Consider the following 26,940-nt stretch of genomic DNA (forward strand, 5'->3'; position numbering starts at 1 on the left):
TAAATCTTGTCTTCTAATGATATGCAAACTTGTCATGTTTTCTTTGTTGAGGAAATGAATCAAGCCTTGTAAATTCATTATCAGTTAGTGACGATACAAAGTGGATGTTGAAACTTCATGGCTACAGAGATACTTAGTTCTCATATATCAAAAATTTGCATATATTCATATGTTTTCTTCCAACGATTAAATGCTTTGAGATACGACTATATTGTACATCTTTCAGTTATTGTTAATTTTCTTAAAACTAGATTCGGACCGCATGTTCGTGCTGGATTATGTGTGTAGATGTATTTGTTTGGTATAGTATTCATTAATCCAAACCAGGGGGAAAAACAATGCTTTATAGGAGGGTCAACTGACCCCATAACTTTTTAAAACTTCTATGTTATTAGTAGCCTAAAACAATTTTTTTGACCCTAATACAAAGATTAATGTTAGAACATGAAACAAAAAAATAGTTCAAATACTTGAAATTTAGTTTCATAGCATGCATTAATGAAACAAAGGGAATAATAAATTATTAAACATGATTAAGGTGTTCTTAGTTTTACACGTGGGGGTTGTCAAAGTTGACCAAAGCGTTCTCACTGTTTCTTTAATGAGAAACAAATCAAATAACATGGGAACGTCAGAGTAAAACTCGTGTCGTTTTGATAATTTAACAACTAACGTTGCGCTGTTTTTTAGTTACTTAGACACGGTGAGAAACACAAAAACTATAGACGACGAAACGATTCCTCAAACGCAGAAGTCTTCTCCTTCTCTCGACGGATTAAGCTTTTACACAGAAGAGGAGAGATATGGATCAGATACTGAACAAAGTTGGCTCTTACTGGTTAGGGCAAAAGGCAAACAAAGAGTTCAATTCCGTCGGTGACGATTTCAATGTAAAATTTACATTTTTCCTCTCTTTTAGTTATCCTCAAGACTTTTTGCTTTGTGGGTTTTAGTTTCCTGTTTGAGAGGAAAAAGCATCAATCTTTGATTAAGGGTTTTTAATTTCGAAGGCTTTTTAGTCTTTCTAATGCTTGGTTTTGTGAACATGTTTGTCTTATTGTCTGGAGTTACATGGTCTAGTTTAATAAACATTGTCCTGTTTTAACAGAAATTTCATAACTTTTTACCTTAATTGAATCCTTCATTGATCTTTAGTGGAGGGTTCTTCAGCTTGTTATAGAAAGAAAGAGTGGATAGTGATTTGCTATTAGTATGGATTCCATTTGAACTGTTAATGCTGCAATTTGTATTTTATGGTAACATATCATGAAAAAGTTTGGATCTCATGAGATACAAATGTTCCTGAGTCTGATGATATTTGGATTCATTTTTGCAGTCATTGTCTAGCAGTATTGAAGGAGGTACCAAGTGGTTAGTCAACAAACTCAAAGGTTTGTATTATGTATTTAAATCTCCTTCAGTTCTTGAAATATCTGTATAGTTTGTTAGTCATGTTTTGGCTATGTGTGTTATTCTTGTTTATTGATAGGAAAAATGCAGAAGCCATTACCTGAATTGTTGAAGGAATTTGGTCTACCAGTTGGGATCTTCCCACAGGATGCTACAAACTATGAATTCAACGAAGAGACGGGTAAATTGACTGTATTCATCCCTGAGACATGTGAAGTTGGGTACAGAGATTCATCGGTTCTGCGGTTTTCAACTACGGTAACGGGTTACTTGGAGAAAGGGAAGCTAGCAGAAGTGGAAGGCATGAAGACAAAGGTTATGATATGGGTGAAAGTGACTTGTATCTCAGCTGATTCATCAAAGGTATATTTCACAGCCGGGATTAAGAAAAGCAGAAGCAGAGATGCTTATGAGGTAATACGACCTGGTGTTGGTGTTGATAAATTCTAAAACTTATAGATCAATTTTTATGGGACAATAAAGTTACAACTTCCTAAGTAATGTTTTTGTGTGTATGTTGTAGTACTTCTTGTGTAAAAAAAAAATCTGATTCATCAAACCTTTACTTTTTAATGTATAAGAATGTTGGTACTTGCTAGTTGTTACCATAAATATAATAAGGAGCGGAGCAGGGAACAACATCCTTCGAACCAATCCAGTCATTAGCTCTCCATACCCATCTCTCTTAGCATGAGCTGTGTGGTTGTTGGTTGGGTCTAATACACTTGAAGGCCTGGCACATTTGCAGAGCTCTTAAGAGTGCACCAAGGCCCATGGCCGTGACACTACTTCTCTGACTCCAAGGGACGGAACCTCATAGGACGTAAACCATTAGTTATGGCTTGCATGTGGGCCAAATGGTATTTGAAGCATATAGAATTTGGATTCTTCAGATAGTAGATAGGTTCAATAAAAACAGAGTTCATAATAATCTCAAAAGGAACACTAACAAAGTCTGAATACAGAGAACTCATAAACAAAAAAAAATAAGATGCAAAACCAGAGGAAACATAGTTTTCTGAAACTGAAGAAGAAGAAAAATACACAGTTTAAGCGGCTTGTTGAGCAGAAAGCCTCTTCTTAGCTTCTTCAATGATGGTAAGCTTAATACATTTTCCCTTTGGAAGAGAAACCCATGGCTTTGTTCCTTTCCCAATGGTAAACACATTCCCTAACCTTGTCGCAAATTTGTTGAGTCTTGAATTTGGATGGTCTCACTGATGGAGTGGAGACGGAAATTTTCATTTGTTTTTGGGATATACACAACATCTGCAAAAGAATGATGATGCATAAGATTGCTACTTAAGTCACTGATCATGGAAGCTAGTAAACAAAAAGCATGAATATCAAATACAGACTTTTAGCTTGACTCACCCATGAAACCAGCAGGTCCTCACTTTCCCATCTACTTGAATATGCCTTTGCATCAAGACTGAAATCACCTCACGGTATGTCAAAGCATACTTCAATATGATAAGAACAAAGGGAAGGCACACCCTCGACTTGTGTGGTCATGAAGATGGTTTGGGGGCCTACGCAGAGTGAGACCGCATTATAAGTATCAAGAAACACAACATATCAAGTGAAAGTAAGGTAATAAGATTCAAACAATTGATTTACAAAAGCACCACCAAGTTCCTCAAGAGTATGTTCATAAAAGCTCCGCCATTAAAAGTCACATTATTTGACAGTAGACAAAGCTTCACCACATAAACATCATTCAAGACTTCTAAGTCATATAGAACAGAGAAATAAAATCAAGACAAAACCAAGAACAAAGATTGTAAGGTTCACTAAATATCAAATGTTTCGAAGCTAACATAGCAGAAACACTAACAAAAAAAAACCTAGAACCTATTTAGAAAAAGCTCAAGAGCTACGAACCCATATCACTGTTAATTTACTCATTATTTCGCACTTTTTAGCGGCTTGTTGAGCAGAAAGCCTCTTCTTAGCTTCTTCAATGATGGTAAGCTTAATACATTTTCCCTTTGGAAGAGAAACCCATGGCTTTGTTCTTTTCCCAATGGTAAACACATTCCCTAACCTTGTCGCAAATTTGTTGAGTCTTGAATGTGGATGGTCTCAAAGCTTCCCTTTTGTTTTTTCACGGTTCTTGATCACACCAACACGCCCTCTGCTTCTTACTCAGTCACCATCACAACATTGCCAACCTCCAGTCTCCTGATTTTTTGAATGAAAACTCTTACTCGATCATGAAAATCAAAACTTTCACTCCAAAAGACACATTTTAAAACATAGACTTTCCCAAGAAATAAGCCTAAGTTTCCCCAAATCTAGATAAAGACACACATTGGATTCTCTTTAGCATAAATCACAAGAGAGTAGATGAGAGGAAAAGACGACGAACCATGTTTGCAAGTGAATCTCCGAATGTGTTCTGATTGCTCCTCCGGCGAATATGATAGAGCTTACGAAGTAAAGCCCTAATTGTTTTGAAATTGGCCCAATATGATTTTGGACAATTAAGAATTGGGCCGAGTTTGTAAAAAACCAAAAAATGAGCCGGTCCATCCTTTTGAAAGTTTTTGTTTGTTTGTGGGAAAACATGCCAAGATCTTTTAGCTTCCGGAGTGAGTACTACAAAAGTAGTCTCTTGAAATTACTTAGATTCATCATCACCATATATAGTTTATGTGTTATTGTCCCATTTTACTACTCATATTCCACCATCAAATTCTTTTTCTACTTTTTTTTCTTCTTTTTTTTCTTTCTTTTTATTATCAATTCTATTTCTACTAAAGCATGAGATTCATGGTATAATCTTTCGTCCATTTTCGAAATTCTTTCGTTAAATCTTTCACTTAATCTACATTCTTCTTTGTCGACATTCTCGCTCTTACTCTAAAATCAATAGAGATACATAATTACGATGATATTGTATTTTCCATGTGATTCTGTTAAATACGAATTTGAAGGTGACAACAAAAATGACCCCACGGTCGGGTATAAACGTTGTTGATGACCCCATAACCAGGTATAAACATCAATGACCTAACAGCTGAGTATGATAACCGCTTTGACCTTACAAATGGGTATAAACGTCGATGATGATCCGACAGCTACATATAAAGCCATTATTTTGAAGATATCTATTACCACACATGTTAATACGTATGAGCTTTTCAGGGAAGGTATTAGGAGATGGAGAACCGTTGATCGTCCGAGACCGACAGTCAAAAAGAAAATTCCAAGATATTAAAATCAAGAAGATATGATTCTAGAAGAATCTAGAAGATGATTGATAAATGTTAATATTATAGTTTAAGAAATTTTACATTATCTCTAAATAGATTAATTCTATTTATGTTATACCTTAATTTAGAAAACTTAAATCTATTCCATTTCTATAAAAAGAATTTAACTTGTATTTTTATTATTACGAGAGTCTAATATACTTTTTCCTAAATAACTTTGTGTTCTTACTCTCATCGATTTATCAAAAATCTTGTGAATTAATGCTCAAACAGTCACTCCCATGGCACAAGCCGTTTCACTCATATCGAACTCGAACCACTCTTATCCGATCTAGCTTTCAACAACATACAAATGTAATATCAGAGTGGTTTGTGATTTAAAAATATATTCATAAACATGTTTTCTTCAGTAAAAAACAATAGTGTGGCTTTCACTTGTGAGAAATGGTTGTGGGATGTTTTCATCTGTGGTTCTTTGGAAATTTCTTCTCTTTAATGGTCCCATGATGTGTGTCCGTCGATTATTGATCGTTTCTATATCTAGTAATTACCATTTCAAAAGTTTTTATATTGTCAAAGATTCTTCCAAGGTCCCTTTTTATGGTAAGTTCATGTTCATCATCTGGTTTTGTTCATCATGATCAATTGTTTTTTAGTACCAACTACCAACATCCATATTTTGTTAGCATTTTGTACTTCTTCTCCAATAAATAACGAGAAATAGAACATGAAAAATCCTCGAAAATCATATTTCAGTTTTTGTACAGAATAGTTACATGGAAGAGATATTCATGTGATGATGTTAACAACAAGGAAGAATCAGAACTGTTCAAGAAGCTTGTGTATGACATCGTTGGAAAACAAATCAATGCTCACATTGAAAAATTAGAAAATAATAATTTAATATAAACTAAGGGAAAATTAACACTAGTACCACAATTTCTCAAATTGTTTATGTTTCTACCACTTTCTCTTTTTATTTTTTTTCACTTCTACCATATTATGTATATGTTAAGGACAAAATTGCGCTCCTTTTTATGTGTCTAAAATTGGGGGACAACGTATGTAAAATTTGGGGACAACTAGTAAATAATCAAATCCACACTTTTATTTTATTTTTGTATGTTCATTTAACTGGTTCTTGTTCCTCGATTTTAATTCATTTTTCTTAGATTTTAATGCTCCCAATTTCTAAGTACAGTCTTTCATATTGTTTGATATTTATATTTTGTTTGATTGTTGTCCTCGAATAGGGTTTATTAAAATCATTCACTGATTTTTTAATATGTCCCTTCTGTTTTAGTCCTTAGATGTTTGTCTCCAAATATTACACTTTAACTGACACAAAAAATTACCACAACTGCGGAAGGCAAAACCTGTTTTTTTATACCACAATGGTAGGAATTGAAAGAGATTATGAGATGTGGTAGAAATGATTTTTTTTTGGTGGAAAGTGGTAAAGTTGACTAAATTCCTTAAGTCAAAACCAAATTAATCTACTTAGAGCATTCTTATCGGTAATACTAAAGAGAGTGTCTACAAATATTTACTTTTAAGTAAATTTTCACATTTTATTTGCTTAAAATATTAAAATTAATCAAGAGTTGTTACATAGAGGCTTCTCACTAAAGACAATGTCTTTAATGTCTTTTTAGAGACACATGTCTTTCCCATTTTGTATTAAATTATTATTATCATTTTCTTTTATTCATTTTTTTTATTTGAAGACCCCCTTCTTTTTTATGCGATGATGATGGTCTTAGTATGAGGTCTTGTGAAGAAGAGTCGGAAAAAAATATCTATGCACGCTTCGACACTTGACCCAAAGCGGACAATATCATAGTATATAATTAGAGTCTTCTCTCCATTTAAGGTGTCCACATCAGTAAAACAATAAATAGATCAAATCAAAATGTATCAAAAATATCATTCAATTCAAATTTATTTATAATAAATGAAAATAATTTTAAATACATAACAAAAGAGTTAAGTATAATAAATGAATAATAATAATATTATATACAATATATGAAGTATTTATCACTATAATATTTTTAATTTAAATATTGTATTTGAATGTAATACAAACTTTATGCATTTATAAAGTATCGAAATAGGTAAAACAAGCACAAGATAAGAGTATTAGATCCAAAATATGCATAAAAAAAAATAAGAGTAAATTATTAAAATACTGAAATCGAGTGACAAGATTAAAATCAAAACCGAGAATTTATGGAATAACGAAGATAAAGATACAAAATGATACTAACATTTCCATTATAGATAACAAAATAAATTGACTAACACTTTTTTATTTATAGATATAAAAGATTATAGTTTAGAAAAGACAGAAACATTTTAAAAGGTTACAATTGAGTTTTCTGTAGTAGAAAAAACTTCAAAATCATTCTAGAAAAACTCAATATTATACACTAAAAGAGAAAATGAATAACTATGTGTCATGTTATTCTTTAGTTGTACAACGAAACACAATAATGTGCAATATGTGCAACATATCTTACATTAACGCGTAATCAATATTAAGATCCAAGCAAAAAATACGCTTAAAAATTCACAATTTGGTCAAAAATTCAGTAGAATTATAACATTTTAAGTTTTTGAGAAAAAATGTTGGATTACAACACTATATTGATATCTAAAAAAAGAAAAAACATGAACGCTAGATCACGATGAAAGGATTAAAATAGCATTGATAATGTTATGCATAGACATGAACAATAAGGACCACATTCTTTTGGTTGGATGTATCAATATCGTTGAATAACATATTAATTTGTTTTTTTATCTAAACATTATATTAGGTCATGAAATCCTTAAAACATAAATATAAGATGCTATTATCTGAGATTTTTCATATATTAACATAGTATAATATTTTATTATTACAATATTTTATATTATTACAATATTACATATAAATTATTTTTAAATTTAAGTCATTTAACATTATCGCAACTATTATCATTTTTAGCATTTTTATTGTTTCTTACCACTACAAATGTCAATACTACGTTTAACCACTTCAATTCATATATAGTATTTATATATATAAAATTACAAAATATAATTTAATAGAATTATTTACTTATTCATTTTTAAGGGCACATTGTTCAATAAATAAAATCTATAAAGTTTAGCTTTACATTTTTTTTAAACTAATTATAATTTTAAAACTTATGAAGTTTTGAAAATTATAAATTGAATTTTACAAGAAATTTAAATATTATAAATATATAAAAAATATATTAATTCGAGACGATATACTACGGGAGAAATTCTAGATATAACAATCAAAAATTTCACCCGTCGTATAAGTTTAAATATTATAAATATTTAAACTTATTATAAAGAATCGAGATGTATTTTAAAAAAATTAAAGTTTTAAGTGTATTTGTTTTGTTAATATTGTTAATTTTTTTTAGTATTTAAGATTGTATAATTATATTATGATTTTTAATTTTAAGATTTTTTCCGTAATATACCATCCCATGTTATTATCCACCCAAACCCGTCTCACAATATAATCCCGTCCCGTAAAATTAAACATAATTTTGTCATTTTCTTATAAATTTCAAATATTTATAAAAATTGAAACTTTAAAATAAATTTAATATCGATATGAATATTGTTTTCTGGAATTTTTAAACTATTACAATTAAACATATAATTTACATAATATTTTTTAAAATAATCTACAGATTCTATAATCAATATGTAAACGATATTAGACTTTACAGATCTTTTAGTAACTTCACCTTAATTATGATAGACCTTACAAACAAATAAACGTAACAAAAAATAGACACTAAAAAGATCTCAACAACAAATCTAAACAATAAATAAATAAATAAATATATTTATATATATATATATATCTTTAAATTATAAAAAATCACATAAATATCTTTGGGATTCAAATTTTAATAATTATTTGAACAATTTTTCTAAACTACATCAAAACCAAATATATTGAAGATAAAAAATACAAACAGGAAATATATTAATTTAAAAGATACAAAATATTTAACAAGAAATTGTGTTATTTTTTGTTCAACGAATTCGATATAAAATCTTCAAAATGATCCGATATTGATTCTTATTAAATTGAAATTGTAAATTGACTCTATAAAAATATTATTAAAAAGAAAAAGAACAGTTTGATTTTTAGTTATCACGGGACGGATTTATATGGCGTGATGGGTTTAGAGGAGACGAGTTTACATGGTATGACGGGTTTGGATGAGACGAGTTTATATGGTGCTATGAGTTTAGATGGGACAAATTTGGATACCACAGGTGTACTCCTAAAATTAACAATCAAATTACAACTATACAATACTAAACAAAACAAACAATAATAACATAACAAATACAATTTCAATTTTAAATTTTTAGTTACAAAAAAATACATAAAATCAACATTATAGTATCTATACTATTAAGAGAGAATGATGAGCAGTAAATTTCCAAGCCACATAAGCCATTTTTTAATTTCACGTTACAGGAAAAAAAAAAGACAATTAAGGGTATAAGCGTCATTAACCATGCGTTTTCGAGCCGACCCGAGCCGCGTCCTGATTCGATCCATTTGGCAGACGCGCGGATCCTGATTCAAAAATAATGGGCCTCGATTCGGTTTCTTCTTTGGCGTTTTTATCACAGTTGGCCCATTTGCACTCTTAAAATTCATTTCTTGCTCAATATTTTGCCTCCTCTCCAAGATATTCACTGCAAAGTGAAGATATTCTGCAAATCACAACCAATTAGGGAAGATTCCTATATTCTATTGAGATAGTATATTTAGTTATGATTTCATATACCTAAAAATCTGGTGTCGCTCTCGGGTTTCAGAACTAAGTCCTAACCGTATAAATACACAAGCAATCTCATCAATTCTAAAGCATCACATAATCAATGACTTTACCTTTAGGTTTAACGTATCTTAGTGATGTCAAGCCTTTCAAAACGAATTGGTGTGTCCGAGTCAAGATCCTTCATCTGTGGAGGCAAACCAAAGATGCATCAAGAGAAACGTTAGATGTCATTATATGTGATGAAAATGTATGATAGAATGCTATTGATTAAATATATGAATCTATATATATTTCGGTTTGAAACATTTAACATGTTCTTATGTGTTTTTGTTTATTTGGTTTTGATATAGGGATCTAAGATGCATATCACCATTAGAAAGCATTATATTGGCAAGTTTCACAGGTCAATAAAGGTCGGTGATTGGAAGATCATTGATAACTTCACTTTGAGTCCTTTGACTGGCAAGTACAAGATATCGAGTTTGACCTATCGAATGGCCTTTAACCATAACACAGATGTGATTAAATGTGATCCTGTATCGGATAGTGTTTTTCTTGATCTAGCAGATTTTGAAGGGGTTAAGACCGAGAGTTATGATGAGAATGTTCTAATTGGTACGTATTTTCTAAATTCCCTATCATTCTTTTAACTCAAACAAACAAGTGTTATGGATTTTAATATTAACAGAGTATCCTTTACAATGGCAGACATATTAGGTCAAGTGGTCAGAGTGGGAAAAGTGGATGAGATTATGGCTCAAAACAAACCAAACAAAAAACTAGAGTTTCAAATAAGAGATGCCAGGCAAGTCTTCTCAATTATTTTCATATAATTTTTGATTCATAAGAACTATATTTTCAAACAAGTAATATTGAAATCGTTTGTTACTATATTGAAGCAATGAACGTTTGCCTTGTACTTTGTGGGGTGTGTTTGCTGAGAAAGTATTTAGTGCTTTAAAAAGTATAAAGCATGATGAGAAGACAGTGGTTCTGATACGCTATGCTAAAATCAATAATTTTAAAGGTAATCAGTCATTGCTGTTCTGTTAAAATGTCTAAAGTATAAATAATGGATGTATATGTGCATGTCTTAGTTAACATATATTGTCTAATTCTGTTAACTAGGTGAGATTAGTATTACAAGTGCTTTTGATGTTTCGGAAGTCATAATCAATCCAGTTCATGTTCCGGAGGTTGAACTGTTCGTGAAATCGTAAGTGCAAAATATATTTTGACCTTCTTTGTTTTGTTTAAATTCACAAACATGTTAACCAGACAAATGCTTATTTGCAGACTCCCAAGTGATGGTCTTGCTCTCACTATTCAAGATAATTATGTGAATCGTGACTTAATTAAGGTGAAATAAGATAATTTTTTTGATTATCCTGCCAAAACGATTGTTGATTTACTTCATGGGAGAGACGTAAGTATATTTCCACTAATTCCTAAATTACTGTGTTTAGTTTAAGTACCTATAATTGTGATTGTATTGTAAATCAGGTTGGGCAATGGAGAATACTTGGTTCCATTTTTGCCATTGATACCGATTGGGGATGGTTCTATTTTGGATGTCCTAAATGTAACAGAAAAACTGAGCTGGTTAAAGAATCAACCAGCACTGGTAAGATGGTCAAGACACCTATGAAACCTAAGTTCTGGTGTGACAAATGTCAAGAGAGCATCACTAATGTGGAGGCAAGGTAATAATGTTTTCTATTACTCTTTTATCTTGTACAATATAACAAAATTGTTTCTATTGGTATACAGAAAATATAAAGGTTTATAAGTGTATATTAATTATATATGTACAATACATTTTACTCCAGGTACAAGCTTCATGTTCGTGTAATGGACCAGACAGCTGAAATTAAACTCATGGTGTTTGAAAATAATGCAACCAAGCTTATTGGGAAATCTTCAGAAGAGTTAGTAGATGGACAATATGAAGAGGTATTAAATATATACTGTCATTCAAGTATTAGCTATATGTCTATGGTAGAATGAAGAGTACTAATGTGAGACATGTCTATAGATTAAGGATCCTACGATCATATCTGATGTCATCACAAATTTGTGTGGAAAGACATTTCATTTTCTGGTCAGTGTTGAGAAAGCCAATATTTATGGTGGTAAAGATATTTACAAAGTTACAAAGGTGCATTTTGGAACAGACATAGCCAAAGAAGAATCAGGTTTGCTTGAAGACACTCAGTATGATCCATCAACAATTGGGTCTGAGGAACAGGTATGATCATATTCACCTTAATACAATTTGTTATGCTTATTAAGTGTTTTGTACTCATAGACCAAATTATATTTCTCAATTTTGTGAGTTAGGGTCAATTGATGTTAATTAATAGCAGCGAAAACTGTTCTGATGCTACAAATAATGAACTGTCTACTCCTTCATCTAAGCGTGGTTCAGCTGAGTTGTCTGATATGGCTGATCAATCGAGTACTACTAAGAAGTTATGCTCTAGGGTTAACTCAGAAAATGGAGATGATGAGATTGGAACCAATGTGATAATAGAAAATGCTGATGAGGTTAAAGTTATTTCAGATGATGCTGGAAGTCTACTGATAGAAGGAGTAGTTAAAGAGATTGAGCCCCAAACCTCAAAAGCTAAAGGATCAACCAAAGTGAAGACAGAATGATACAAGGAATAAAATTAGTTATATGTTTTCACAGTTTTTTTTTGGTTTTGGATTTAATAAAAGTCAGATTTTTCTGACTTCGTTTATGTTTTTCAATAAGTATTAAGAACATTTTCAATTGGTGTGCTGCTTTATACATTTACATGTATTGCTATTTGTTTTGAGAGATTTTATTTCTGGTTTTCACTATCTTTGTTCTACTATATATTTATACTCTTTATCCTAACTCTATTTTCTTATTGAATAGCAAAGAACTGGTTTCGAAATTATACTGAAACAGATGAAAACATCAAAAGATCTTTGGAATTTTATAGTTAATATACTTGCATGGTATATTAAATAATTTTTGAAAAGTAAGATGTGATATATCAGAAATATAATTGGTATATCTGAATTTTTAAAAATAAACCAAATCAATGGATCTTGAAACCCTCAAAAGAAGCTGTCTAAATTCAAAAAAGTAATCATTCATTGGCGAAAATTTGAAATTCATTTCTGATATAATTATTTTCGAAAAAATAAGAAGTTACGTTTATTGGAAAGATCAATAGATTCTCTCCTTATCTCATTCATCTTCCACACAAGAAATAACAGTAGAGAAGAAAACTAGTTTTTCTTCAATGTCAAACTTCAAGAACTTCTCTGATTTGCGTCCTAAAAAAACAAAATGGTTTGTCTTTGTTAAGCTACTGAGGTTGTGGAATTGGCCTCCTAATTACTTCGGGGAAGAACCTACTATGATTTTAGTTGATGAAAAGGTATGAAACTTCTATTTACAGTTTTGATTTCTATAATTGTTGTTATTTACCGGATCTCTTGAATATAAACATCCATGAAAGATTTGATGAGATTTTATATATGATCTCAGGGACATCGATTCGATGCATTGTCTCCTCTACATGCATACAAAGAAGAAATGATTTCTACACTAAGAGAAGGACAATGATATCTACTCTCAAACTTTGAAGTGGTTGTAGCTAACACTAATGAAAGATTCTCTTCTCATGTGTTCCAAATTAAGTTTTTACGAAAGACTACAATGGAACATGTTGCTCCTAAGATAAGATGTCATTTCATTGAGTGTTTTGATTTCTATCGGATCAAGAATTCAGCTCCTAGTTGTTGGTGAGTATTTTAGTAGTTATTTTCCAGATTTTAGAGTAGAGAATTTGGCTTACAGATATAAAATTTAAACTTGAATCTTTGTTATTATCAATTTACAGATGCAATGGGAGTCATCGAATCAGTATCTCCCATTGGGAAGATACCTTTGGTTGTTAGAGAGTGGGAAAGTGACTTTGCATCGAGATACCTTACTTTCACAATTAAAGATACTCTGTAAGTTTTTATACTTTCTATACTATTAACAGAGATAGTTAGGACTTTTGGAATATTTACTGAGTTCACTTCATATTATAGGCACCAATACATGAAATGTGTTGCTGTAGGAAGTTCTTGTGAAGAGTTTGAAAGAAAATGGTATAAGAAAATAAGTGATCCTAATTTTAAGATGGAGCCTGTGATGATTATTCTGCATTTTTGGAAAATTTTAGAGTTTCAAGGTTAGTTTCTTATTACTTCTTAGTCTGATTTTTCTCGAGATCATGACATTTATGATTTTCAAATTCGTGTGATTGTTTAACAGGAAATCCATGCTTGATAAATGTTTATGGTTGTTCAAAGGTTCACATTGATCCAAATTTCCGAGGAATCAACAAGAACAACTATCTGTAATCTACAGCCTTATTCTTAAGCATCGTTTATTCCATATGTATTATATATAGATATTAACTTTGTTTGTTTTTGGTATCTGTTTCGTAGGCTTAACTTTACAGGATCAGATGATGAAGATGATGACATTTTCATGGAGAGTGTGGAGTCCAATTTCTAAGTTATCGATTTACAATTTGAATTATGAGAAAACAATTGTGCTATGCTTTATGAACTATGTTTATTTTCTTCTATTATAAGTTTTATTTCCTGTGACTACTTTATATTATTTTGCTTATGTTTGCTTATGTTTACCAACTTCTAGCATGAAATGGATTACAACCCATGATAACTAAAATGACAAGAGTAAAAGAAGAATCATATTACCTTAATGCAGTTTGCTATCTTCTCCGACTTCAAATTCCTAAAATTATAGTAAGACAACAATGTTAGTATATTTACTAAATTGTTTAGATTAAATACTGAATAATTCGTTTGGGATCTAAAACATAAGCAACCATTATTTATATGTCTACTGAATCCAAATATTTTATCATCATTATCTACTTAACATATCAGCAATCATTAGCAAAGAGACATTTCTATTTTTTTGATTGGCTACAGAATCGGTTAGCAAATAATTATATATTGACTAAAGGATTTGAACGGTTATATTATATGGAAACCTTTCATATAGATTCACTGAATCGTTTCAACTTTTCTCTCCATTCAATATATATATATAAGACAAAGATTAGGTTAACTTCAGTCAATCTATCCTCTCTCTGAAATCTGTATCAAACCATTCAAACTTCCAATGGCCGACACAAACTATATCCGTGACTTAAGTTTACACAGGAACAATCATGTCCTATACGTGAAAATCTTAAGCATCTGGGACAATCAGTCTATGATCTTTGGAACTCCTACTACCATGATCCTCTATGATGTGAAGGTTTGTGCGTAAACAATCTTTTTGGTTTCTTATTTTGGTTTTTGGTTTCTATTATAGTAAAAAGAATTTTATATGTTTGTCTTTTTATTCAGGGAACCAGAATCGACACTAGAGTACCTTGGGGGGATTATTTGAACAATTTCAAGCCTAGCCTATTTGAAGGAAAGTGGTATTACATTGCTGACTTCCGATTGAAGAGAGCAACTTCAATACCTAAGTACTCATCATTTAATTATGAAATCGAGTTTATGTGGCACACAAAAATGTGGCCTGTAAGTGATAGATCTGATGAAAGTTCTCTCCAATTCATCCATGCTGATGAAATTGAATCTGAATCTGAGGATTATGTAACTGGTAGTCTAAGACTTATTTATATAGTTTATGCTTTCTTGCAATTGTATTTCCTTTGTACTAAGATTTATAAGTATCTGTTTGCTCTGCTGTTATTGTTAGATGCTATTGGAGTCATATCAAGTGTCTCAACTGAGGCGAGGTTTCCATATGTCTGTCGTGAAGGGGAAACAGACTATGAGGCCAGATATGTGACATTTACCATCAGAGATAATCTGTAAGTTAACAAGTAATATGTATATTGATATTAAAATTCGTTAGTAACAGACATATATTTGTATTATGGTAAATTTGTATTTTGGTTGGTTGTAGTGATAGGATCATAACATGTGTTGCTAGAGGGAGTGCGTGTGAGTCGTTTCTGACAAAGTTTTATCGACTTATTGGTATGAAAACTTATAACTACGAGCCAATCACTACAGTCCTCCGGTTCTTTAGAGCCTCTAATTTTAAAGGTTAGTGAAAATTCGTGAATATGTTAGTCACATTCCTTTATGATGTGAGACGCTGTGACCTATAACTAATCACCAGAATTCTTTACAAATGTTCTAGGATCTAAGGCCTTAATCAGTGAGCATGGGTGTTCAAGGATCTTCATTGAAGAATCTTTTCCAGACTTTGATGTAACTGTATACATGTATGTGAAAGACATTAGATAAATTGTTTTTGTTAATTAGATACTAACTATTCAAGTCAAAATGACATCTTTTTATATTTTTGTTACAGCAATTGGTTTGCATGTGAAGATGATGGGTCTGTTGAAGGGAAGATTGAGTATTTTGTTGAGAACTAATCCAAGAGTCAGATTCATCTTCCCAATGATTTGTAGAAGCAATTTACATTGCTGTTAAAAATCAAACTTATTATTTCTAAGTTGATTTTGGTTTTATCTGATGAACTATGGTTGGAATGTTTGTTTGAATTATCATACATTGTGTTCTTTTTTTATTTTATGGTTTCAGTTTCCAGTTATCCTATTTTATGTTGCAATTTACATGTTTATTTTCACTATGTTTTGTATTTTCTTTAAGCATGTAAGACTCATAAGCGTTTAAGTTTCAAATTTCTGTTAAAAATATTAAATTTCCGGTTATTTTATTTTGGTTATAACTTAGTTCATATTTACAGAGCATTTTCTTATATAATCTAAGAGTTATTAGTATCTAACCTTAGATGGAAATGATGAGTTCCACTCTTTAGCTCTTCTTCTGTAAAAAAGGAAAAATATGTTAATAAATTAGTAAATTTAATTCAAGTTCTATTACATAAAAATTAAAATTACAATACATTGAAACCTCCAATACAAGACAAAATTCAAATTACCTATATAGTTTCAATATGTATATACTCTTTCCATAATAATATATGATATCTTAACTAAAATATTCTTAGAATATACTCTCTAATATATTAAGTTCGTATAAATAACAAACTTGGCGATTACACTTAAAAATAGATATTTTAAAATATTATTAATATTTAATCAATATATAACGTTTCAGTTTCTCGATTCTTGGATGTTAAAGAACTGTTTTCTCAATGATTGCAACTCTTCCTCTAATATAAACTAGCCAATTCCAACTTTGTGTTTACAGTTTGATTTTAGTTTTTTTTGAGTCTTCCTCTAAAATAAACTAGCACGGCTTATCAATCTCAATGGAGATGATGAACCTTTTATCTGACATAGGAAACCCTAATTTATAATTTTGTAATTTTTATGTAGTATAATCGAATTGATGCAACTATTCAAGAAGGCATCATTCAGTGGAACTACAAGGATGTACTCAAAGAGGGTTTTTGGTATTACATGTCCGACTTTCAAGTTGTGGTTAATACCATGCCTGTTAGATACTCATTCTGTTCAAAACAGATCAAGTTTCTGAGAGGAACAAACATGTGGCCTGTTCCTTCTCTTTCAACAAGTAGATTTTTTGAGTTTGTGGCTCCGATTGATGTTAAGAATGCTGCACCGCAAGATATGGATTTTCTATTTGGTAATCTCTTATTTTCTATTTGATATCATTTATTACACTGTTTTCTATAACTTATTAGAAACCCTTACATTTCGAAAGTATATCATTTTAGACAATATAGTTTGTGTCTAATAGCGACACTAGTGTGTAACATTTATCTGAACTTACACTATATTTGTTGTATCAGATGCAGTAAGTATTATTATAAGGGTTTCTAACAGTAGGAGATTCCCATTTGTCTGTCGTCAAAGAGAGACATATTATCAAACAAGATATGTGAAATTCACGATTGCGGACAACATGTAAATCTTTTCTTAAGGAACAATATTGTAGTCTATTTCTACTCTTAGAAGATAATCATTAATAATGTCGTTAGTGATGATATTGAGTTTTCTTTCTAGGGAAAAAAAGATAAGGTGTATTGCTGTTGGACAGATGTGTGAGTGGTTTGTGAACCACTGGTCAAAGAGAATCAGTTTGATTACTTACAATTATGAACCAATTGTCGCTGTTCTCCAAAACTGGAGAATCACAAATTATCATGGTCATTACTTTGAATTTGACTTCTAAATAATACTAAAGATTATGTCTTCATTATAATCTTAACATGTTTTTTTAATTTTACAGGTAAGAATGTTCTCCACAGTGAGTTTGGCTTTTCAAAGCTATACATCAATCCTAAATCTAAAGAAATTGATATTCCAAATTACCTGTAAGTATCTATATTTTGGCTTTTTAGAAACTTTAATTGTTAACATTACTAATTCCCAAGATGATTTTGAAATGTAGCCATGGATACATGATTGAAGATGATGAGGACGATATAATGATGGAGGTCGTTGAGAAGAACTAAAGCTATGATGAAGTGTATGTTTGGTTTTTTTTTTTATAAAGTTAAACTCTGTTCTTTTTGTTTCTTTCTTTCTCTCTTAATTTTTTGATTCTATTATATTTTGTAATGGTTTAAGAATGTTTTATTTTATGAATCTTAATCTATGTGAAAAACAAAACGTTGATAACTTAGTTCTTATAAAAAAAACAAGAATTTACCTTAAAATAAGTAGTCATTGGGTTATAGACTTGAGAGAATTCATACCAAGAAAGACTCTCCCAATCTCAATTATTTCCTTTAGTGCTCGAGTTCTGTAAAAAAAAAAAAAAGATCTTCATAGATTAGAAAATTTAGATAAAGTTCTCTTTAAGAAAACAAAATAACAAAGTTTATAAACTGTTTCCATATAAATAGGTGATATCTTAATCAGTTTAGTTAAATAACATAAAAGCAAATATTCTGTCAATCTTTTCTGGCCGGAGAACAAAGAAAAGAGCACATAACTAGGTTAACATATTATAGAAAAGTTATTTCTCATAAGGTTTTGAGTGTTTAGCTATCACGTTTTCACTGGTATCTTTTCTTTGTTCTCCATGTCTAAAAGGAAAAAAATTCTTGAAACTCAATTTTCAGATTTGTCTAATGTTATTCAAAACACAACTAATAAGCAGTTTAGACATGAAGAAACTTCTGAAAATACACCCCCGTCATTCAATGGACCAAGTGTGAAGAATTCAGTGCCAGTTAGTTCTGTTTTTAATAGGGTTCTAAGTGATATTACAAATCAAAGAGTTCATACACCAAGCATTAGCCAAACGCTGGCACTTTGGAGTCATGTTTAACATCAAAAACAAGTTAAGTTTACTGATCAATCTATATTATATATTTAAGCTTTATAGGTTTTCCTATATAACATAACTACATTTAACAAGATTTATTTATGAAATGTTAACAATGCCAGCAGGAATCGATCTTTCAAGTCCTATTCAATCATATCGAAGGCATTTAACATATGATGATAATCTACCTTCAGATGCAAAATGATTCTCAGTATCCGTTTAGTAAGTCATGGTTTACAACTTGGTGAGTCTCATGTTGTTTAATACTATCTAACATTTTGTTATATTCAGGAAATCATAGACCAAATTCCAACCTAAGTTCTTCATTCACAACAACTAATTTGGAACAAGGAGAGACATCAAACCCGTCTAAAGATAAAAGATTGTTTAGAAACTTTACCAATGACATTCCAATTAAGATAAATGACATCACACATTGTAGACGAGGAGACAGAACCGATGATCCCATTCTTCCTGAATTTCTGCAATCAGGAAATCAAATGAATTTAAGAGAATGTGACAGTAATGGAGAAACATATGGTAAATATTAAGCATAACTATAATGATTTCCTTATTCTTCACTGTTAAAATAAACTATAGTATGTGATGTATAATGAACTTTTCTTATTTTATAGGTTCAGAGTCTGATATATATGATGATCTTGAAAATGGTTTTCAAGATGAAGTTGATTATGATTCATATACCAACTACAAACAAAAAGGTGTTAAGATTACTGAACTGGTTAAAAAAAATTATGAGTTTTTGGATGATCTTGAGAAGAGTTTGCTTGCCACTTTCGGCCTGGGATGTCGTACCTCTAATGAAAATATAGAGGAACATTCTTACGGTGTGTTATATTCAATAAACTTTGTAAATGAATTACAATAAACTTTTTGCAAATGCTAAATCAAGGTTGTAACAAATCTACAAGCTCTAATGACATCTATGTTTCACAGGAAAAGAACATGAAGACTTTGAGCGTCAATTTAATATGAATTCAAGAAAAAACAAAACAGGTATGAATATATATTAGTACTCTGTGTATCCTCTATATTTAACATTTTATGATTTCAAATGCAGTATACATTGATCATGGTGATCCTATTTACGCATGTGAATATTGTGGAGCTATAATGTGGCATGGTGAGCGTATTGAAAAGACAGTCAAGAATAAGAAGTCCAAGTTTACATCATGTTGTTTGCAAGGTCAAGTGAAGTTACCTTTTCTTAAAAATTCACCAGAATTACTTTATGCATTGCCAACCAATGACGATGAAATCAGTAGACATTTTAGAGAAAATATCAGGGCTTACAATATGATATTTTATTTTACATCACTTGGTGGTGATACAGAAAATAGTGTTAGAGCCAGTGGTGGTCCTCAAATGTTCCAGATTCACAGAGAGAATTACCATAGGATAGGGAGTTTGAAACCAGACAATGATATACCTCCAAAGTTCATGCAGTTATATATTGTAGACACAGAGAATGAAGTTGATAACAGATCGGAAGCACTCAGGTGAGTCCATTCCTTATAGTGTTACTAATGTTTTTGTATATGACATTGATGTTGTTTTAATATTGGTTACTGTTCTAAATTTGACTTATTTGATTCTTAACAGTAATGGTGTTAATGCTGACAAGTATAAAAAGAAAGAGTTGAGAAAGGAAATTATTGATGCTGTGATCAAATTGCTAAATAGTATCAACCCTTATGTATCACACTTACGGACTGCTAGGGACAGGTTCAATGCTAATCCAGAAGAGACTTTGCATATGAGAATAGTTAGTAAACGGGAAAAGGATGGCAGGGTGTATAATGTACCAACGACATCAGAGGTAGCCATGTTGATTCCAGGAGATTTCACTATAGATATGCCAAGCAGAGATATAGTAGTGCAAGAGAAATCAGGGAAACTACAAAGAATTAGTGAAATTCTTCCGTGTTATCTTCCTTTACAATATCCTCTTTTGTTCCCTTATGGTGAAGATGGATTCAGAATAGGCATTGAGAAACATCAAACAGGGTCTGGTAAAAAAACGAAGAACAAGTGCATATCTATAAGGCAATGGTTTGCCTTCAGAATTCACAAAAGAAAACATGAGAAGCATATTTTACTTAGGTCGAGAAGGCTATGGCAGCAATTCTTGGTGGATTCTTATACAGCAATAGAATCTAACTGGCTTGGTTACATCAAACTTAACCAGACTAGTTTGAGGGCATATAATTACAATTCTGTGCAAAAGGCTTCAGAGGAAGGAAAGAGTGATTTGAAAGATCAAGGATTAGCATGTTATTTGCCAGCTACTTTTACAGGTGGTCCTAGATATATGAGGAACATGTATTTGGATGCGATGGCATTGTGTAAACATTTTGGGTTTCCAGATTATTTTATCACATTCACGTGCAATCCAAAGTGGCCAGAGCTGATTAGGTTTTGTGGTGAGCGAAACTTGAGAGCTGATGATAGACCTGAGATTATATGCAAGATCTTAAAAATGAAACTTGATTCTCTGATGCTTGATTTAACTAAAAAAAAACCTATTAGGGAAGACAAGTACATGTAAGAAGTTTTTAATTCGTTTCATTTACTCTTATATTATTTCTATTATTATTTTTGATAACTATAATAATCATTATGTTTTCTGTGTAATTGCAGCTATGTATACTATAGAGTTTCAAAAAAGAGGACTCCCTCATGCTCATATACTAATTTGGCTGGATTCAAAGAGTAAGTTGACCAAAGCAGAGCACATTGATAAAGTTATATCAGCAGAGATTCCTGACAAATTGAAAGACCCTGAGCTATTTGAAGTGATAAAGGAATCGATGGTTCATGGTCCTTGTGGTGTGGTGAACCCGAAATGTCCATGTATGGAAAACGGAAAGTGTTCAAAGTTTTATCCGAAAGATCATGTTTAAAAAACCATTATTGATAAAGAAGGATTTCCAATATACAGAAGGCGAAGAACAGATGACTTTGTTGAGAAGAAAGACTTTAAATGCGATAACCGTTATGTCATTCCTTATAATAGATCCCTATCACTGAGATACAGAGCTCACATCAACGTGGAGTGGTGTAACCAATCAGGTTCTGTGAAATACATATTCAAGTATATTCATAAAGGACCAGATCGTGTTACTGTTGTTGTTGAATCGTCTTTAAATTCGAAAAATAAAGAAAATGGTAAACAGAAGGACAATGCTGATACAGATGGATCAGAGACAAAGAAGAAGAATGAAGTCGAAGACTATTTCAATTGCAGGTATGTTTAATGCAAAATTTAATAGTATTATTTCTGTAAAATACATTTATTTATGTTCCTTATGATTGTATAATTTTGCATTTCAGATATGTTTCTGCTTGCGAAGCAGCCTGGAGAATATTAAAATATCATATACATTATAGATCTACGGCTGTGATGAAGCTTTCGTTCCATTTGCCAGGGGAACAATTTATTTATTTTAAAGGCGAATAGAAACAGTGTTAAACCGAAGTGATCTAGATGGCTCCATGTTCCTTGCTTGGTTCGAATTAAATAAAGTTAGTAAGATTGCTAGGAAGTTGACTTATGCAGACATCCCCACTAGATTTACCTATGATTCAAAAGAAAAGAAATTTAATCTCAGAAAGAAAGGTTTTGCTATAGGAAGAATAAACTATGTTCCTCGTGATATAGAAGATGGATATTATTTGAGAATACTCCTCAATGTTCAACCAGGTCCAAGATGTTTTGAAGAGCTAAGGACAGTTAATGATGTGCTATATAAAGAGTGGAAAGATGCTTGTGAAGCATTAGGCTTATTAGATAATGATCAGGAATACATTGATGATTTAAAGAGAACAAGTTTTTGGAGCAGTGGTGGGTATCTACGTCAGTTATTCGTAATTATGTTAGATGCTCTAATTAGTCCTGAAAATGTGTGGGCTGCAACGTGGCAACATCTCTCTGAAGATATTCAAAACAATAAAAGGAAATATTTCAACAGACCAGGTAACATCTAATATCATTTCAAAACCTCAATTTTATCTCATTTTGTTTGACAATGCAATATTCACATAACTTGCGTTGCTTAATTGTAACTCATTTAGTTATCTGTTTGTTTACAGATTTAATTTTGTCTGATGAGGAGAAAAAATTATATGCTCTACAAGAGATAGATCACATTTTAAGAAGGAATGGTACTTCACTTACATATTATAAGACTATGCCACAAGTACCTAGAGATCCTAGGTTTGATACTAATGTCTTGATTTTGGATGAGAAAGGGTATGATCGTGATAATTTGACAGAAAAACATGCCAAATGGATTAAGATGCTTACTCCAGAGCAGAAGTCTATTTACGATGACATTATTGGTGCAGTGAATGAAAACGTTGGGGTAGTAGTTTTTGTTTATGGATTTGGAGGAACAGGTAAAACATTTCTTTCGAAAACACTCTCTGTTGCACTTAGGTCAAAGGGTGACATTGTTCTTAACGTTTCTTCCAGTGGTATTGCTTCTCTCCTTTTAGAAGGAGGTAGGACAGCTCACTCTAGATTTGGAATTCCTCTTAATCCTAATGAGTTTACTACATGTAATATGAAAGTTGGTTCAGATAGGGCAAATTTAGTCAAAGAAGCTTCTCTGATTATATGGGATGAAGCTCCAATGATGAGCAGATACTGTTTTGAGTCATTGGATAGGAGTTTGTCAGATATTTGTGGTAATGGTGATAACAAACCGTTTGGTGGCAAGGTTGTTGTCTTTGGAGGTGATTTCAGACAAGTTCTACCAGTAATCCCCGGTGCTGATAGGGCAGACAGAGTTATGTCTGCCCTTAATTCATCTTACCTTTGGAGTCATTGTAAAGTATTGACTCTGACAAAGAATATGCGTCTTTATTCTTAAGGTTTGAGTGTTAGTGAAGCGAAAGATATTAAAGAGTTTTCAGAGTGGATATTAGCAGTAGGTGATGGTAGAATTGTTGAGCCTAATGATGGGGAGGCTTTGATCGTTATTCCTTCTGAATTTCTGATTACGAAAGCAAAAGATCCAATAGAAGCCATATGCACAGAGATATATGGAGATATTACAAAGATACATGAACAAAATGATCCAATTTTTTTCCAAGAAAAAGCAATATTATGTCCCACCAACGAAGATGTCAACCAAATAAATGAGACCATGCTTGATAACCTCCAAGGTTATTACTAATTCAGAAGCATTGATTTGTAACTTTATTTACTTATATAAATAGTGTTTCTATTTGCTATTCCTTCTTTAACTGTAACTAACCAAAATTTTAATTTTCAGGAGAGGAGTTTACATTCCTAAGTTCAGACAGTTTAGACCCAGCTGACATTGGTGGTAAAAATAATCCGGCATTGACTCCTGACTTTTTGAATAGTGTTAAAGTTTCAAGGTTGCCTAACCATAAGCTTCGTCTAAAGATTGGTTGTCCTGTGATGTTGCTCAGAAATATTGATCCTATAGGTGGTCTAATGAATGGCACAAGGTTACGAATCACGCAAATGGGTCCATTCATTTTGCAAGCAATGATTCTAACCGGTGACAGAGCTGGTCATTTAGTATTGATTCCAAGATTGAAGCTAGCACCATCAGACACAAAGTTGCCATTTAGAATGCGAAGAACACAACTACCTTTAGCTGTTTGCTTTGCAATGACTATCAACAAAAGCCAAGGTCAATCTTTGAAAAGAGTAGGAATTTTTCTACTTAGGCCTTGCTTTTCACACGGCCAACTTTATGTTGCCATATCCAGAGTTACATCAAAGACAAGATTAAAGATTCGATTGTGGATGATGAAGGTAAGCCACAAAAGCAAACAAAAAATGTAGTTTTCAAAGAAGTTTTTAAGAATCTTTAGTTTCCATTTGTTTTTTACTTCTGTTGGATTTTTATCAGAGCAGTTTTATATCTACAATATTCGTTGAACATTTGCTACTTCAATCTAAGAATTTACACTATCAAATACAGATTCTAACCGGTGTTACTTAGATTATCTATATATCAACCATATCATACAAATGCAGACATTCTACTTGCTTAAAGATTAAGAACCATGTACCTTTTCAGGATTGTTGTTGTCTGAGAGGTTTGTGAAGAATAGTATCGATTCTATGACTGCAACCATGAAACATCCATTGTGATGCCCTCCAAACTTCAGATCAACCGTACTGCAGTGAAAGAACAATTCTCATTATTGTATTTTGGCAAATTGCATAAATCTATCAAGGAAAACAGAACAATCAAGATTCATAATTCCATTAAAGTTTGTTTACCTTCTCAATATCACATTGAACATAACAAAAGGTAATCAGCGGAAGATGAATCAGAATTCGGACAACTCCAAACATCAAGACTCCAATAACCAGATTTTGATTTGATGTCCATTATCCTCCGCCTTCTCCATTGATCAAAATTTCAATCGAATTCGATTAGATCTGTTGAAATAGTGTGATTAATTGATGAAATGGTAGGATCAGATTTGTTGACATCCAAAAAACCCAGTAAAGCTTTTGAAATTAGAATCGAATTGAAGGAACCTCAATGTCAAAAAAATGAACTTAAGCTCGACAATTTTTTTTTCCGATGGGAGATGATTTTCAATTCAGTTATATCACTCTTTTTTTTTATTGGTTAGTCAAAGTGTCATTAAACATAGGTTGTTTGTTTTTTGTTGTCTTTAATTAAGTATAGATGATTTTGAAAATTTTACAGAATAAAAGGTTTTTACATTTAAAAATCACATATTGTTTTTATTTTATTTGGTGATTTTGTTTTCAACATATAGAGTTCTTAATTGCAATTTATAATACACAGGAAAAAATAAATTCAGTTTCATATTATAATTATTCATAATAAAATTACCTTATTTTCATTATTAATAAAATAACAAAATGTAATAAACAAAATATCTCTAACCCTTGACAAACATAGATTATAGTATATAATACTATACTAAATTCATATATAAAATTCCTTCCAATAAATAAATGCATATCAAAACAAATATACTCAGAATACTATAATTAATAAATCTAACATTTCAACCATTTGCTACAATATTATTATATATACAAAATAATGAGTGTCAACACATATATATTATAATAAATTAGTACAATAGTTTCCAAAAATCCCCGCAACATGTATTTATATACAGTAAGTGTTAATCTTCTTTGACACCTCTAAATGTTATTCTTCTTTGATACATTTAAATGTGTAATTTTAATACAAAGTTACTAAATTACATATGTTCCACGGATAAAATTTGAAAACACCAAAAGTTTAAATTATATAATTTTCTTAAAAGCAAAATAAAATAAAATATTATTCCGTGGTATGGTCTATCACATGTCAAATCTTAGAAGATAAAATAACACATATTAGACTTACTAATATCATAATTATGACTCAATAAAAAGCATACACAATCTTATCGATAATTATTAATCAACACAAACAACAACAAACAACAAATTCTCTTTTGTGATAAAAAAAATAAATAAAATATTTAATCCGCAGTATACCGCGGGTCATATCCTAGTTGTATCTAAGAATCCAGCAATTATTGTATCTAAAGCCAAAAACACAACACTATCTAAAATCCCTGTTCTTTGTCCTTCTCTTTGTCCTTCTCCTTCTCAATTTCCTTCTCTTTAGCCTTCTCCTTTCCTTTCTCCTTCTTTTCCTTCTTCTCCGTTTCTTCTAGTTTTTATCATTCAAAAGCAATCTCATAATATTTGGTTTTAATATATTTCACAAACCATCTCTGTAGAACAAAATTCAAAATCCTTCAAATCCCAATTGTAATCATAAAAACTAGTCACAATAGCTATTACGAGAGGCTATTAAGAGGACACTTTTGATTTTAAATCCCAAATGTAATTCAAATCCGAATTGCAATCATAAAAAATCCAAACTGTAATCCAATTTTCATCCAAAATCTATCTATTTCAAGCAAATTAAAGGAAAAAGGGATCAAATCATCAAATCTAATAAGAAATTGTTATGGATCAAAATCCAACATAGTGCTTGGGTCGTAAATTAAGCGAGAAACCCTTATTTTATTTATCTTTTACTATTTTTCTCAGAATTAAAATAAACAGATAAATATTTGTTTTTTTATAACGGGGGCTAAATAGAAAA

At 31.2% G+C, this 26,940-nt stretch overlaps 1 protein-coding gene and 5 pseudogenes across 10 annotated transcripts; 5 read left to right on the forward strand and 1 right to left on the reverse strand.

The window, feature by feature from the left end:
* Positions 1-625: 625 nt before the first annotated feature.
* On the forward strand, positions 626-2,076 carry AT5G37070 (hypothetical protein (Protein of unknown function, DUF538)). The gene is made up of 3 exons (NM_123066.4): positions 626-890; positions 1,337-1,391; positions 1,490-2,076. The coding sequence occupies exons 1-3, from the start codon at positions 804-806 to the stop codon at positions 1,858-1,860; spliced, it is 513 nt and encodes a 170-aa protein (NP_198523.1). The 5' UTR covers positions 626-803; the 3' UTR covers positions 1,861-2,076.
* Positions 2,077-2,301: 225 nt separating this feature from the next.
* AT5G37072 lies at positions 2,302-3,826 on the reverse strand (annotated as a pseudogene). 5 transcript variants are annotated; one of them is made up of 3 exons: positions 3,782-3,826; positions 2,785-2,942; positions 2,304-2,679 (listed from the first exon to the last, which is right to left on the reverse strand). The 5 variants fall into 5 exon arrangements; another variant differs by lacking the exon at positions 3,782-3,826 and adding an exon at positions 3,295-3,333; another variant differs by lacking the exon at positions 3,782-3,826 and adding an exon at positions 3,329-3,735 and having other exon boundaries at positions 2,351-2,679.
* A 5,019-nt stretch (positions 3,827-8,845) lies between these two features.
* On the forward strand, positions 8,846-12,121 carry AT5G37080 (annotated as a pseudogene; the record flags this gene model as incomplete). Its single annotated transcript has 11 exons — positions 8,846-8,945; positions 9,580-9,710; positions 9,814-10,078; positions 10,172-10,247; positions 10,363-10,490; positions 10,592-10,679; positions 10,760-10,823; positions 10,967-11,166; positions 11,293-11,416; positions 11,505-11,711; positions 11,804-12,121.
* A 1,228-nt stretch (positions 12,122-13,349) lies between these two features.
* Positions 13,350-14,012, forward strand: AT5G37090 (annotated as a pseudogene; the record flags this gene model as incomplete). The annotated part of the gene is made up of 4 exons: positions 13,350-13,459; positions 13,541-13,683; positions 13,767-13,851; positions 13,943-14,012.
* Positions 14,013-14,648: 636 nt separating this feature from the next.
* AT5G37100 lies at positions 14,649-15,930 on the forward strand (annotated as a pseudogene; the record flags this gene model as incomplete). Its single annotated transcript has 6 exons — positions 14,649-14,786; positions 14,879-15,140; positions 15,240-15,354; positions 15,450-15,592; positions 15,690-15,774; positions 15,864-15,930.
* Positions 15,931-19,306: 3,376 nt separating this feature from the next.
* AT5G37110 lies at positions 19,307-24,626 on the forward strand (annotated as a pseudogene; the record flags this gene model as incomplete). Its single annotated transcript has 13 exons — positions 19,307-19,321; positions 19,425-19,629; positions 19,739-19,798; positions 19,863-20,301; positions 20,405-20,809; positions 20,915-21,346; positions 21,516-21,671; positions 21,747-22,049; positions 22,255-22,778; positions 22,895-23,200; positions 23,300-23,539; positions 23,678-23,971; positions 24,082-24,626.
* Between the last annotated feature and the right edge of the window lie 2,314 nt (positions 24,627-26,940).

This window comes from Arabidopsis thaliana, chromosome 5, assembly GCF_000001735.4.
Source record: "Arabidopsis thaliana chromosome 5, partial sequence".
NCBI classification, from domain to species: Eukaryota; Viridiplantae; Streptophyta; class Magnoliopsida; order Brassicales; family Brassicaceae; genus Arabidopsis; species Arabidopsis thaliana.

Excerpts from the sequence above, each read along its gene's own strand:
- AT5G37070 (NM_123066.4), top strand. The coding sequence starts at position 804 with ATGGATCAGATACTGAACAAAGTTGGCTCTTACTGGTTAGGGCAAAAG. Across the intron at positions 891-1,336 it reads CCGTCGGTGACGATTTCAAT|TCATTGTCTAGCAGTATTGA; the intron begins GTAAAATTTACA and ends TCATTTTTGCAG. Across the intron at positions 1,392-1,489 it reads GTTAGTCAACAAACTCAAAG|GAAAAATGCAGAAGCCATTA; the intron begins GTTTGTATTATG and ends GTTTATTGATAG.